General features: G+C 33.3%; 1 protein-coding gene across 1 annotated transcript; it reads left to right on the top strand.

The window, feature by feature from the left end:
- The first annotated feature begins 206 nt into the window (after positions 1-206).
- LOTGIDRAFT_193889 (hypothetical protein) lies at positions 207-14,751 on the top strand. The gene is made up of 12 exons (XM_009063094.1): positions 207-240; positions 1,486-1,544; positions 6,205-6,329; positions 6,851-7,003; positions 7,207-7,450; positions 7,755-7,903; positions 8,991-9,122; positions 9,427-9,532; positions 9,925-10,146; positions 10,350-10,552; positions 10,795-10,924; positions 11,707-14,751. Exons 2-12 carry the CDS (start codon positions 1,508-1,510, stop codon positions 11,877-11,879), a joined length of 1,674 nt encoding a protein of 557 aa, XP_009061342.1. The 5' UTR covers positions 207-240; positions 1,486-1,507; the 3' UTR covers positions 11,880-14,751.
- The last annotated feature ends 725 nt before the right edge of the window (positions 14,752-15,476 follow it).

The following is a 15,476-nucleotide window of genomic DNA, read 5'->3' as shown; positions in this document are numbered from 1 at the left end:
GGCTTTTATAGCTTTGAAAGTGGTCGGTACCAAAAGATCAAACTTTTTCTGTTTTGCAAAATTTTGTGAGTGGTAATTTGGCAAACCAAACCAACCTTTAAGAGGCATTCATCACAAATACCGCAAATAGTGAGATATGGAATTCAACCAATCACTGCTCACATTTCACAATATTTGTCACGTGACTCATGCTGTACTCGACCTGTCGTACATTACCGCTAATAACAAAACTTTTTACAGGTAAATTTCTTTATTCTTGCAATTATTGTTGATTTAGCTATTAGATTAAGCAAAGTGTGGATTCGAAACAAATTTGAGGTCTCCAAACAGTAATTTCCATGCTGTCTATAAGTTTTTAGGACTTAAAACATACAAACCGGAAAAGGTGTTGCAGAATCCAAAATGGCGACAAAATTGTTGACAAAATTGTTTATTGGCCTATTTATTGTATAGATAGGCAATTAACACACATCTGAATGATCTGATAACATTAAACATGTCTTATTTTGTAAACGTACGTTTGATTTTGTCAGATTGTGTGTAACTAACATAGCATCATTCTAACTAACGCCTTGGTGTTAGGTTTTTACTTGAACGATTGTATTAGCCCCCCGGCCAGCCTAGAGAGGACCAACTCCACTAATTCATTTGCCATCTCTACCCATGTTAAAACACGAATTCAACCTTCTACAACTTTCTGCAGAAATCTTGTTAAAAGCTTTCCAATAAGTCGAATGAAAGTCTGACCAATCCTTAATGTCTCCTAAAAAATTCAATATGTGATGACCATGAAAATTTTGAGCTACTAAAATTGAAAGTAGACTACTACTGGTTATACTCAACTGCTAGAGTTTGGCACTTCACAAAACGACTATTTTTATAACAGGTTGGCCTATCTGGTCTCATCCCTCCCTTACACTAGCCTTCCCCCCTTACACAAGCCTTCTCCATCACCCAGGTGCACAAAAAAAAACCCAAACTCCACCCACTCAGGCAAACTTCACATCCAACCCAGGTAACCCCAACAAATATTCTTCACCCCGCCAACTTTTGAAGGGGTCAAACCCCAGTAACCCTGGTAAAAATTTCTACCGGGGTCGAACAGTACGGTATATAAGACAGCCCCTGCCGAGTGAGTATTTATCAGCCTGATGAGTTCAATCCTGAACAAAACTAGTCACTGAAAATCAGGGATAACTGGTCAATAAAGCCAATCTTATCTCCTCTTTGTTAAGATATTTATTTTACGTTGTACAGAAGCTTACATTTAATATAAATAAGTATCCAGACTTCTACTGACAACTTAACTTTCAGACCACTATATGGCTTCATAATTGAATAAATGTATTGGTAATATATAAGATAGCTATTTTGAAGCTGTGATTTCACTTTTTTTTTTTAAGAGTTGACTCACTCTTCTTGTTCTTTAATTTCTTTGAAGTTGTGCTGGCATTGCATTATTGGTTTATTGATTTATTTTCTTAGGCTTATAGTGAACCAGATCAACATGCCTGCTGCTTCCAGGAAGGATATTTCTGGTACAGGTAAGAATATTGAAATTTCAATTTATGTATTATAAACATACTTGACAGTAATTGTAACATTATCAATTAAGTATTAACGATTAAAGAGTTATCTCCCGTTAATACTAGGCCTAGGCCATGATTTGTAATTTTTAAGCCCCGCTTTATATATGACGTGTGTTGAGGAATACATTAAAGTTGATCACAACTTGTCGTTCTTTTATTCATTCCTTGCCCCACACATTGTTACATGGTGTCAGAAAATACGGGAAATATGGATTTAAACGGTGTGCCAAAACCACAGATTGACTGGGATTCATCCAATATTGTGGAAACATGGAAAAAGTTTTAACAGCATGTGGAACTAATTCTGAACGGACCGCTTGCCGAAAAGGTAAAGATTGGTGAAAAAGGCCGTGACATCTTTAATACATGGCAGTTGAACGAAGGTGACTCAGTGAAACTTTCCGTTCATTTCGACAAATTCTTGCTTACGTCCATCCAAAAGAGAACTCTTTACTTGCACGATGCAAATTCAGAGACAAAACCCAAGGAAGTGAAACAGTTGAGCAGTTTATCACCAGATTGAAACTGATCGCAAAGGACTGTAATTTCAAGGATCAGGACGAGATGATCAGAGACAGTCTTATATTTGGGACCAACGCTTGAAAAATCAATCAAAATCGCCCAGGCATTCGAATACAGCCAAGGACAACTATAACAGATGAAAAGCCGGCAGCAGTCCATGAGCTCAGATCGCAGAGACAAGCAAAATATAGTGCCTCTGGATCAAGTATGAAATATGACCAGAAGAAGAAAAGTTTTGTCAACAAAGGACATCCTGCTAATGATTCAAGATCTTATGATGCGAAGAAACCACATCAGCAGAAGTCTTGTGGAAACTGTGGAAACTCACATCTGAAACCCGAAGAGTGTCCTGCAAAAGGAAAGAAATGCAACAGCTGCCAAAAGTGAAACCATTCTTCAAAAGTGTGCCGATCAAAACGAAAGTTCATGAAGTCATTCCCAGTGAAGACGACATTGAAGAAGGTATTTATATAGACTCTATAATAGATAAACTTAAGTTTAATGTTAAGAACGATCAAGCATTTGCTACCAATTATATTATGCAAAACCTATTGAATTCAAGCTAGATACGGGTTCACAGGTAAATATTTTTCCAAAATATGATTATGATAATCTGAAGTTTAAGGGTGCACTGAGAAAATCACCACGTAGTCTGTCTGCATATAATAGTAATCCACTGCCATCACTTGGTATCTGTTCCCTACCTTGTGAAAAAGGATCTATCTCTAGTAATGTTGAATTTTATTGTGTAGATACTCATTCCCCACCCATTTTAGGTATGAAATCTTGCTTAGATTATCAGCTTATAAAGCTAGTTTACAGTACACACACTTCACATGTCCCTGACCAGCAGGTTCTCATGAGCACGTAACTATTTAAGGTTCAGTATTGAAAGAGTATCCTGATATTTTCAAAGGGGTTGATCTCATTCCAGGGAAAGCTACGATACACATTGACCCTAATGTTCCTCCTGTAGTTCACCCCCCACGACGTGTACCTGTGTCTTTAAGAGACCGTCCTAAAGACAAGCTAGATAATTTGCAAAGTAGATAAAGACCTGAACTCTGCCATTCAGCGTCCACATTATCCAATGAAAACGATATTCTCCCCCAGTTGTCAAATGCACATTATTTTACAAAACTTGAAGTCCGATCGGGTTACTGGGCCATCAGCCTTTCAGAACAGTCCTCATACTTAACTAAATTTAATACTCCCCATGGCAGATATTGATTTAAGAGGTTGCCATTTGGTCTTAATTGCTCACAAGATTTGTTTCAAAACAAAATAGATGAGTGTTATACAGGACCTGATAATGTTGTTGCAATAGTTGACGACATTCTAGTTTATGGCTCCACCAGAGAGGAGCATGACTTAAGTTTACGCAAGGTTTCAGAAATAACCAGACAAAAAGGTGTCAAACTCAATGAGGATAAGTTGGAAGTTGGTGTCACTGAGGTCACTTACTTTGGTCACGTCCTAACCTCATCAGGTTTTAAAGCAGATCCTAATAAAATCAAGGCCATTCGAGAAATGCCCCACCCTTCAAATAAATCTGAGTTGCAGACTATTCTAGGCATGGTTAACTTCCTCTCAAAATTCTCACCCAATTAAGCAGAAGTAACTAGCCCATTACGTAAATAGTTGAATAAGGATGTTGTGGGATGAACCTCAAGTTGAAGCTTTTCTGAAGGTTAAAGAGATATTGACTAAGTCTCCAGGCCCTATTCTATCTTATTATGACCCTCATAAGGATTTGACCTTACAGGTCGATGCCTCCAAGTATGGGTTAGGAGCTGTGTTGCTCCAAAATGATAAGCCCATGGCTTATGCTTCGAAATCTTTAACTGCCACAGAAGTTAATTACGCACAAATTGAAAAGGAAATGTATGCTATAGTTTTTGGTTGCACACGTTTCCATCAGTACATTTATGGCCGTCGTGTCAAAGTCGAGACGGATGATAAACCTTTGGTTTCAATAATGAAAAAGTCTCTACTGGATGCCCCAGCTAGGCTACAATGTATGATTTTACGGTTACAGCATTACGACCTTGACCTTCTACATCTACCTGGTACAAGTATTCCAGTTGCCGATACTTTGTCTAGGAAATTTCTATCAGACACTTTCCCTGGTCTCTCAGACAGCTTTGAAGCACAAGTTCACATGATTTTGTCTAATCTCCCTGTTAGCGACAAAAAATACAAGACATCGAAAAGGCTTCCTTATCAGACCCTCAATTTGAAATCTTAAGGCACGTAATACTTGATGGTTGGCCTGGTCTGCACTCTGAATGTCTCCCGGAAATAGTTGAGTTTTGGAATCACAGAGATGAACATACTGTCATAGGTAGTCTTATTTTCAAAGGACGCAAAATAGTTATTCCTACATTGTTAAGATCCCTAATGCTTGATCGTGTTCATATGGGTCATATGGGTGTTGAAAAGTGTTTACGTAGAGCTCGAGATACTTTGTTTTGGCCGAAAATGTCAACCGATATCACCAATATGGTTTTGAAGTGTTCAATTTGTCTAGAACGTCGAAATGCTAATCCTAAGGAGCCATAAAACCTCACAAAATTCCACAATGCCCTTGGCAGGTTGTAGCCACTGATCTATTTTGTTGGAATAATGATGATTATGTTGTAGTTGTTGATTATTATAGTTTGTTCTTTGAGGTCCACAAGCTTCATGGTATTAAAAGTCAGGCTGTTATAAACAAACTTAAGGGCACTTTTTCAAGGTTGGGAAACCCTGATACATGCGTTTCGGACAACAATCCCCAATATGACTCGCATGGGTTAAAGGAGTTTGCCAAACAATGGGATTTCAAACATGTGACTTCGAGTCCTCACTACCCACAATCTAACGGCCAGATTGTGAAGCGTATCTTTAGTAAATGTAAGGCTGATGGGACAGACCAATAACTTGCCTTATTAGAGTATCATACCACCCCTTTAAATTCAGGTTATACCCCTTCTCAGTTACTAATGTGCAGAAAGTTAAGATCTATCCTCCCATCTACTCTTGAAGAACTATTGCCAAGTGTCCCTTATTACGGTGACATTCATAACCAACTTGTGTCAAAACAAAAATGTCAAAATAAGTATTACAATAAAGGAGCCAAACCCTTAAAGGCACTTGAGCAAGGAAATCCTGTTCGGATTAGGCAACATAATGGCTTATGGAAGCCAGCAGTTGTAATTGATAGGCACCCCCTTAGTACTAGGTCTTATGTTGTTGAAAGCCCCGACGGTGGAATTTACAGAAGGAACAGGCGTGACTTGATTAAAACTGACGAATATGTTCCTTTAAATAACTTCGAGGACAATATTAATCAGCCCGATTCCATTGTAAGTCCCGAAATTAACCCTTCTACACCTGAAATAATTCCTCCAAGTGGCAATTTTTCTAAAAATGTAGGAGACCCTAAACAGGACCTATCTTGCAAAACAAACGATTCAGGCATGTATGTCACCAGGTCGGGTAGAGTAGTTAAACCCAAAATTATAGAATCAATGTAGCCTAACCATATCTTTTATTGTTACTATTGTTACTCTAAGGCTAGTGTAAATATGTTATTTCGCGTATATGTATTCACGTTTCATTCTGTATTCAAAGTTATAATCTTTAAGTTGTAAACACTTCATAAATATCATATGTATTACATGTAGGTTTATTTGTTAAGAAGAGAGATAAGTAATAACGATTAAAGAGTTATCTCCCGTTAATACTAGGCCTAGGCCATGATTTGTAATTTATATGACATGTGTGCTGAGGAATACATCATTAAAGTTTTACACAACTCGTCGTTCTTTTATTCATTCCTTGCCCCACACATTGTTACAGTAATCTTAACAAGTCAAGTAAGCCTTCTTTCAAGGGCTTAGACCTACTTTATCTCATAATATGCAATGCAATTTTCAGGTTCCTCTGAATTTTGTTAAATCTTAAACTTGTCAAGAATAGATTTCCTGTGAAATCTGTGATAAACTAGACTGAAAGAATTTTGAATTTTAGAAGTAAAATGATTAAAAAGCTGGTATGTGAATTTAAACATTTGGTACCGATATTATTTGAGTTTGAAATGTTATTGTAGAGGCTGTACAAACAATCCAGAATAATTTTGATGCACTTGAAGAAAGAGAGATAGAAGCTGGGGATGAAGACTTAGATTTTCTCAGAGCTTTTCTTGATGACCCTACTGTTGTGTCCCTTTTCAAAGTAAGTCTTTAGTCAATAGAATGACATCAATCGTGCTTTCTAACAGTCTAATTACATAAGACCAAACATTCCTTCTATTTTTATTAGCTTTCATTTTAGATATAGCCACTTCAGTTAGGGTCTAACGACAGCCCTATGGAATGATCGTCAAATTAATCTTTTGATGACTTGATGATGTCTGCTTTAACCAATCAAATTTCTACCTTCTCCACCGCTAGCATTTTGTGATGCTGTGTTTTTCAGGTTAGGTCAAACGGTTGATTTGACGAACATTCAAGAGGGCTGTCATTAGACCCTAACTGATGTCTGGGGTCTTTTTCTAGTTTAAAGCATCATCTTTGTAACTTTGTAACTAGATAGTTTGTACTGTTACAAAGTACACTTAATGTACCATATGTGTATAGACACAGGATTTTTGTTTTGAATTAGTTTTACTGGATTTCTTTTTTGTATGGGCGATTTTTACATGGTTATTTTTATGCCAATGACACTTAATGCATATTTGACAAAATTTCTGTTAGATTCATGATGAATTGGAACATGGTGCACCTGAGCCAGAAGCATCTAATTCTGTTGGTATGGCAAGAGATTGTTTACAGATAGTTTCATCAGCCAAAGATAAAAATCGTAATGCAGCTTCATTATCAAAGATCATTCAAAATCCTCACTTCAAGGTAAGTAAAACCTAGTTGGTCATGTAGAAACAAATTGGACAAGATATCACGCTTTTTATTAGATAAGGGTTTTTTATCTCTTTCGCTGTATCCATTTCTATATCTATTACTGAATGATTGATTAAGTAGCTGACTTACTACAATAACATTACAATATTGAACAAATGATTTGATCGAAAGATAAATATCAATATTTTATTTAGGCTCTAATGGTAGCCCATGATGATGTCGTACAGAGAGATTATGGTGATCGTGTTGAACAAGAAGACCAAACTCAATCTTTAATGTCCCCACCCCCACCATTATTTAATGTTATTACAGAACAAGTACGCTTTGTAACCATACGCAAATCTGATAAAGAGCCTTTAGGTATTACTGTTAAATTAGATGAATGTAATGATTTAGTTGTAGCCAGAATATTACAAGGTAGCTTGATTGATAAACAAGGTTAGTTCCCTTTAGGTATTTATTTTAGTCTAGTGTTATGTTTAGATTCAGTTGTTGTCCCCAATTTTTCTATTGTTTAAGTGTATTGATGTAACATAGTATTAGAAAGTTTGATAAGGGTAATAAAAAAAATGCTAAATATACATTAGGGGTGTTTATTATTCAGAATGGATGTAAGTCAAACCCATTGAATTAGGTGTATTAAAAGATTGAATAAACCTTGCATCTAAGAATTTATTTTATTTTAATTTCTAAGTAACCTTTTGTCGATACAAGCTAAACAAAACATGTTTATTTTATATAGGTTTATTACGAGTAAATGATATTATACGTGAAGTTAATGGTATGCCTATGGTTACCCCAGATCAGTTGATGGAAACAATAGTTCAAGCTGATAATACCATTACATTGAAAATAGTTCCCTCCTATAATGATTCCAGATCTACTGAAACTGTAAGTTATTATAAAATTTGGGAATAACTGAGGAAATAAACATGGTAAGGCCATACAAAATAAATAGTCTTGTTTTACAGGCCTTTTTTTTTCAAAAATCGGGTCGAGAGGGCTTTATTTATAATTTATAAACTCTTTTTTAGATTTTCAATAGTCAACAGAAGTACAAGAACTTGTGATAATTCAACACTTCCTTCACATATACTTGTATTTATTTTATTAAATCCATTTATTAACTAACCTATGCCAAGGTGAAGTTTGTGAAAAATGTCAATATAACTTTAAAAATGTAAATAAAATAAAGAGATGATAGTGCTCAAAGTTTAGAGTAAATTGTAAACTAGTAGTACTGATTAGCTTAATAGCTAAACAATTCCAGTTTCTGAAAAGTGTGATAAAATGGATTGTGAAAGTGCCTCTTTAAAGTTGGATTTTCTTATTGTTCTTGGACAAATAATGCTTAATGTTTGATTAATTGATGTTTGTAATGAAATATCCAAAGATATCTACCACTTCTGACAATGATGCACTTGGGTGCATTCTTGTAGACTGTATTTAATTTATTCAGAAACGGAATAATTATCAAGACACTCAAGATAAATGTTTTGATTTTCAACATAAAATGTGGCAACAATTTGTGCTTCCTTCAGCAAACTAATGTATCTTCCAATGGTTAATTTTCAAAATCAACATCACTTTTAAGTGATATAAAAAGAACCATGGATTTTAGCGGTGATTTTGAAATTTAATGAGAGTTATTAGATCTTGAAAACGTGTTCTAAACCACTTCCAGTTTTACTAAAAAAAACTCAATGAAAATAACTCTATTTTACACATTATTTTGGGGGCTCGCACGCATTATTCATTAATTACTTCAAAATGTCAATAAATAGGTTTGAAGCGCGGGGTATTTTACTGGAGCGAACAAGGCCTGTAAAACAGACTATTTATTTTATATGGCCTGACATAAAAAAGAACATTTTCCAAGCTTTGACAAAAAAGTTAAATGTAATAAGATTTATTTATGTCTTATTATTTGTTATAAAGATTTTTATGCCTTGATATTGATAAAGATATTATATTGCAGATTTATATGAAAGCCCATTTCTCGTATGACCCAATGAAAGATAGATTAATACCATGTAAAGAAGCTGGTTTACCTTTTCAAGACGGTGATATTTTAGAAATAGTTAACTCAGATGATCCTAATTGGTGGCAGGTAACTTCATTTCTTTATTTTTTAAGCTTTTATCAACCTGTGAAATAAATGACTATAAGTTGGTTTTATGTAATTTAAAATTCCAAAATATTACTAAAGTGTCCCTCCATCATAGTGATTACCAGTTGCATATGATTTCAAATAATGTGGTCATGAGTTCCAACCGCTGTTCTTATTTGCAACCTAGGTGTAAGAACCACTTTAGTAATTTTTTGGAATTAGTTGCCCTTTTTTTCAGCAAAAGTTTCAGTATGAAAGTTTGAATTTTATATACAACAGTGTTATTTACTGAACATTATTTTAGGCTCGTTTTGCTGATATAGAAGGTCCAACTGGGCTAATACCATCCAAAAATTTAGAAGAGAAAAGAAAAGCCTTTGTACAACATGATTATGATAATGCTACTAGTAGTTTGTGTAAGTTGAACCTACTGAAGAAGATACTGAATTCTTTATGGATCAGAGTTGACTTTCTGTATTTTATCTCCATATTGTGGAGTTGTTTCTCCCTGATTGATATATATACAATTATCTAAAATTGTTATTACTGAGAAGAAAAGAAAAAAAAAATTATTTTGAGGAATGACTGTTTAAAATGACAGACTATTTCCTGTTCTACTAGGTGGTCATTGTGGTGATGCCACCAATACATATTTCTATGATTACCAATATTATGCAAGTTATTTGAAGACCTGTGATTAAATGAACGAGTAAATAAATGAACAACTGACCGTTATAAGAAAATCTTTTGAAACAAGCTCGTTTAATAGTCAATTTAACGATTTACATTATTATAATTATAGTATGTGGTTTAACAAGGAAGAAGAAGAAGAAATATAAGTATAATACTAAATCAAATACCAACTTTGATAGATGTGATGTGTTGATCTATGAAGAGGTTAGAAGGATGGCACCATTCCAGAGAAGTGTTCTGGTATTGGTTGGTGCCAATGGAGTTGGTAGAAGATCTCTGAAAGAAAGATTGATTAGAGATGATCCAAGGAAATTTGCTGGAGTTATTGCTCGTAAGTTACTCTCAATCAAGGTTATTGTTGCCATTGGAAAAATATTTTGTATTGAGGGAAAAATGTAGAATTAACAGTTCATCTAAAAGACTTTCAACAACATGAGCATATTCTTTACTCAGTGGAATAAAAAAAAATTGTATGTTTCTCAGGCCTGTTCTTAAAAACTTAACTTTATTTAACTTGTGTATTATGTATTTTAGATACATCCAGAGCACCAAGAGAAAATGAAGAGAATGGTAGAGGATATTATTTTACTGACCGTGATTCAATGGCATTAGATATACATGATCAGAAATATATAGAATTTGGTGAATATAATAATAATTTATATGGTACTAAGTTAGAAACTATCTATGATGTTATGAAAACTGGTAAAATGTGTGTTTTAGATGTCAATCCTACGGTATGTGCATTAAAATTCTTTTTCATTGTTCAACTTACCACCATTTTCATCCATATACCTGATTGGTTCATTAATAAATTTGCTTATATTATGAAACTGCAACTTGTTTTCTTAAGCTCAAAAACATCTTCAATGTAAAGCTTATCATGATTCATAAGCTATTTTGAGCATGATTTCATGATTTTTCAGCTTTTGTTTTTGATTTTCTGATAATGTTTATTTTAACTGTTTTTTTTTTTCAGTCATTAAAAGTATTAAAGACACCAGAGTTTATGCCTTATATAGTGTTTTTAGCAGCACCTAGTGTAGAGGCACTAAAAGTCATGTATGAAGAGGGTAGAAGATTAAGTACTACTGGTAGAGGAAGGGTAAGTTCAAATTGTTTCAGATAAGATGGAGGATAAAGTAATCTTAGACAGTTAGGGTAGTTATTAAATTAATGTTTAATATTGTTATATGAATGAAAACTAGTGTCTTCGATGTTACTGTATAATGCTAAGAACCATTTGTCGAGATAATACCTTCAGATTTTTCAACAGAGTTTCCCCTTGTCAGAGATGCAGGTAAAAGGGGTTGACATGGAAAAAGTGTCTAGTCGTTCGGATGGATCAATAAACTGAGGCCCTGTGTGCTACAGACTGTGCACGTTTACAATCTCTGGACAGTTGGAAATCGAAAAAGAAGCAGGCTAATGTAGGTGTTCTGGCCTGCACGTTGCCCGTCCCACATGGTGCCGAAAAGTAGGACATAAAACTCCATTCAGGTAGAATTGAAACCTTTGTGGAAATATATTATTATTGGAAATAATTGACATTTCGAATTATGCTTCTATTGAAGACATTAAAATTTTTACGACAGATGAAATTGCTGCTCATTGATAGGAATATATTAATCCTTATAAGACAAGTTATTTTTTTGTTATTTAGAATCGAGGTGGTGGACCTAATATGGTTGAAGTTAAAACAGTAAGTACCATTTATTCGTATTACATACATTTGGTGCAAAAATATAGTTAAACAGGCATCTTGTGGTTCGAATAGAATGAAAAGGACTTTGCTATTGTGTCTTTATCACAAGTTGTCGGATGACAAGTTCTTTATTACAAAATTTGTTTAAATAAAACTTTTTACTTATTTCTTTGTATCTGCAGGAAGAAGATTTTATTCGGACTGTCAAAGAAAGCGCTCAGATAGAACAGACATATAAAGCTTATTTTGACCTTATATTGGTGAACGATTCATTTGAAGCCACATACAGAGCACTGAGAAAAGCCTTGACTTCATTATCATCTGAACAGCAATGGGTTCCAGTAAACTGGGTCTACTAAATCATTAGATATTCTATCTAGGGTGCCCTATCATACATTTTTAATACAGATAATGATAAAAATGTACTGAAACATTCTGAACATTCAAGTTTGAAACTTACCCAGATCATGGAAAATGTTCAATCTGCAAGTGCAAGAAAGCAATGTATTTTGAAATATGACTTTTAAAATGTTTGCAATAATTTGAACTATGCACAACAATTACTCTTGAATGCTTTTAAATTTATCAGACAATGCAGAGATAAAATATATACTAGGGTATCCCGAGTTCATTACAATCAGAATTGATTTTGCTTGGAAACTTATTTTTGTTTTGATTTTTATTTAAGTCAATATTTGAATTTAATTTTATAGTGGCATATTCTGCCAAAAATTACATTTCATATCAAGGACAGCTATCTAAAGAAGTCTTCATATCATAATGTAGATAGATTTAGAAAAGATACATCCCTAGATAATAAGAGAAATTAGTCAAATGATTTCTTTGGTTCAGGATTTTGAACATGTTGGTAGCTTCAATGCAGATTTGATCAGAAACGGACAGTTTAAAGACTGAAGTTATAAACTGAATGGAAAATAATTCTGAATTTAAAATCATTATAGCATTTAGTTGATCACATCGTCATAAAGGAGGATTTTCTCCCTAAATTTTGATTCATTATTCGTGATCACTCTTTTCGAAACACCTGATAGTACCCCTCTTTGGAGGAGGCCACTACTATACAACTTTTACAATCTATTTTTGCTATACTTTGGACGAGATTTTGATTAACAGATTTGTCTTGGTTGTACAAATTTTTATTCATGATATATCATTATAGTCTACTAGTTTGCAAACATTTTGATATTTATTTTTACCTTACCTCATCAGTGGCGTTTCTACAAGGGGGAGTAATAGGCTGGCCCGACCTTGTGAAAGAAATGGCTTGAGGCCCCCCTGCAAAATTTTGTGGCCTGGGTCCCCTCACCTCATATCTATAAGGTAGTGATCAGGCAAATCTTGTTATTTGTACAGCTGGTTAAATACTGGGATTTAAATTGACTGCTTATTTTTTAATGAATTTTAGGGGTGCCAATGACATGCAAAAACTAAATTAACTTTGAATTTTTGCTTGTAATATAATACTGGGATTAAATCAGCTGTAAAAGTATTAAATTTTATATTGTTTCTACTATCTTTTTGGCCTTTTCCGTTACATCAAAGACGAGAATAAATGTAAAATGGTTGTGAATATGAAATTGGCTTAATATATTAATTTGTATACAAAATATCAACCTCACTTGATGCTCATTTGAAACGGGAACCATCAGTTTTTAAGAAATTTTTGACAGTTTTATTGCTGTATATTCTGTTATTAATGGGAGAAAACAATGAATGTTTTTTAAATTACTAGAGTAGCATTCCAATCAGCCCATGCAGAAACTAAATTGAATGATATTTATGGTAGATTTGTTGTATTTGTGTAATTGTGAATATTCATTACATTCAATTGCTTCTGTATATCAGTAATGGATTCCAAAATTTCTTTTTAATTTTCATCATTTTGCTTGCCTTTATTTAAAATATGTACGCAATTTTTTTGCATTCTTCTACCTTTAATTCCAATTTTTTTGATTACATCCTTCCCAATATATTTACTATAGTGTTATATTTAATTTGATGATTTTTGTTATATGATGTCAAATGACTGAATCTAATCAATGTATTGAAAACCATCGGGCCAAAGTTAAGATATAATTTATATAATGAATTGTTATATTATTTAAATTTCAAAACAAAGATTTGAATAGTATATAAATCAAAGTATATCTGTGCCTGATATTGAATCCATCCTATAGAAATATATCTACTAACAGTGTATTTTAGTATCAAAATGAAATCTTGTATGATAAATAATTAAATTTAAGTCTATCAGTACCAACTAACACTTTTATGAGTTTGTAAGGGTCACAAAATGTCTACTAGTATATAAGTGCTATGTGAGTTAATATTAGGTTCAAGATGATGAAAGGTTCATTAAAATTCATGAGAATATTTAGCATTGAACAAGATCTTTCTTACTGATTAATAATACATTATACAATATGTACTCTACATAAGATCATTTGTGTCATTTTTCTATGATTAATTTATTGAACCTAAGGACTATTATACAGATAAGATCTGGACATAGGACATGAAAGAAATGATTTTAAAGATAACAGGTTTGTACTAAAATCATACCTTCCAGAAATTAACCATATGGCCTTACTGACCTAACCATGACAAAAACGAAAAAAAATTATGTTTTGGATAAATTAACTTGTCCAAGTTTTTTTTATTTTGGCACAGCTTAAGTGCTTTGACCCTTAGATCTAAAGTTAAAATATTGGGTCTTGCTTGCAAAAACTAATTGGTGGCTTCTCATCCATTTTGATCCCCAAAAATTGGCAGCTTAATTATCCACATTGTCTGTGGAATATTCTTAATGGTATACTTTGAATAAGTTTGCAAAACCTAAATGGCGAAATGGCTACATATAAAATGGTTAATTTAGATTGAAGAAATCAAATAATAGGCATTCTGTGAATCTTCAAGATGATAAGGTTGTAAATCGATTGCACTGGCATTGTCTATTTATCAGGTAGACAAAGTTAAATGTGAATACTTTGAATATGAAATTGTGTAATATTTTTCTGTACACCAACATGGAAGAAACCATTGTACAATTGTAAATTATCCTGTATGTTTGGTGCATTGAATAATGAATTAGGTTGATTTTACAATAACCATTCCATATCATTATATTATTATTCTTTGTTAACATAAATCATATCATATAGTAAATTTATTATAGATTTTGAAAAAAAATTAAAACTGAATTTATTGTTTCTTTTTGTTCCCATCCATCTATGAATTATACATACATACACATATATTCACATATACCACATACCCATTTCATAGAGAAGAATTATCGGCCCATAAGATTCAAGAAGTTCTACTTACCAATTATATGTGGCACCGCTGTTAACATTCAAAACAAAAATCTTGTGCATGAAAATTTTTGTATATGGTTAGATATGACTGCTAGGGCCCTCATCCCAGAAATTCAAAGTAATTTTAACTATGCTCAGGCCTTAGATTGGCAATTTAGTTCAATGACAACTGACCAGATCTATGATGAAAGGAACATTTGATTGACTTTTCGTCCGTGAGAATGTATTACCGTAAAAGTGTGATTTTGGATATTATCTCTCATTGGAGCCTGACTACGTCTTGGACAACATATGATTAAGCTATGTTCGATGTTCGTGCAACATTGTCTATATAATCGACCATTCGACCTTGCATAGTTTTAAAGTTCAACAATATTCTACTCTGCCGACCAAATCCTTTTGACTATTATCTGATGGATCCGTTTTGACGTGTTACGGCTATATTTGATTAAAAGGAAGAAAACAAATACATGTATAATATTCCCAAGAAACCTTTAATTAATAAAATTCACAAAATCTCAACCTTTTCAATATACTTGTTATCTTTCATATTCCAGCTTATCATATTTTTAATCTATTTTGTTTTGAGACATATAAAACCGGTAATGCAAAGGTTTC

The sequence above is a fragment of the Lottia gigantea genome (assembly GCF_000327385.1).
Source record: "Lottia gigantea unplaced genomic scaffold LOTGIsca_55, whole genome shotgun sequence".
Taxonomy (NCBI): Eukaryota; Metazoa; Mollusca; class Gastropoda; family Lottiidae; genus Lottia; species Lottia gigantea.
This window is presented reverse-complemented; position numbering and strand designations above follow the sequence as displayed.

Excerpts from the sequence above, each read along its gene's own strand:
- LOTGIDRAFT_193889 (XM_009063094.1), top strand. The coding sequence starts at position 1,508 with ATGCCTGCTGCTTCCAGGAAGGATATTTCTGGTACAG. Across the intron at positions 7,451-7,754 it reads TAGCTTGATTGATAAACAAG|GTTTATTACGAGTAAATGAT; the intron begins GTTAGTTCCCTT and ends TATTTTATATAG. Across the intron at positions 10,553-10,794 it reads TTTTAGATGTCAATCCTACG|TCATTAAAAGTATTAAAGAC; the intron begins GTATGTGCATTA and ends TTTTTTTTTCAG.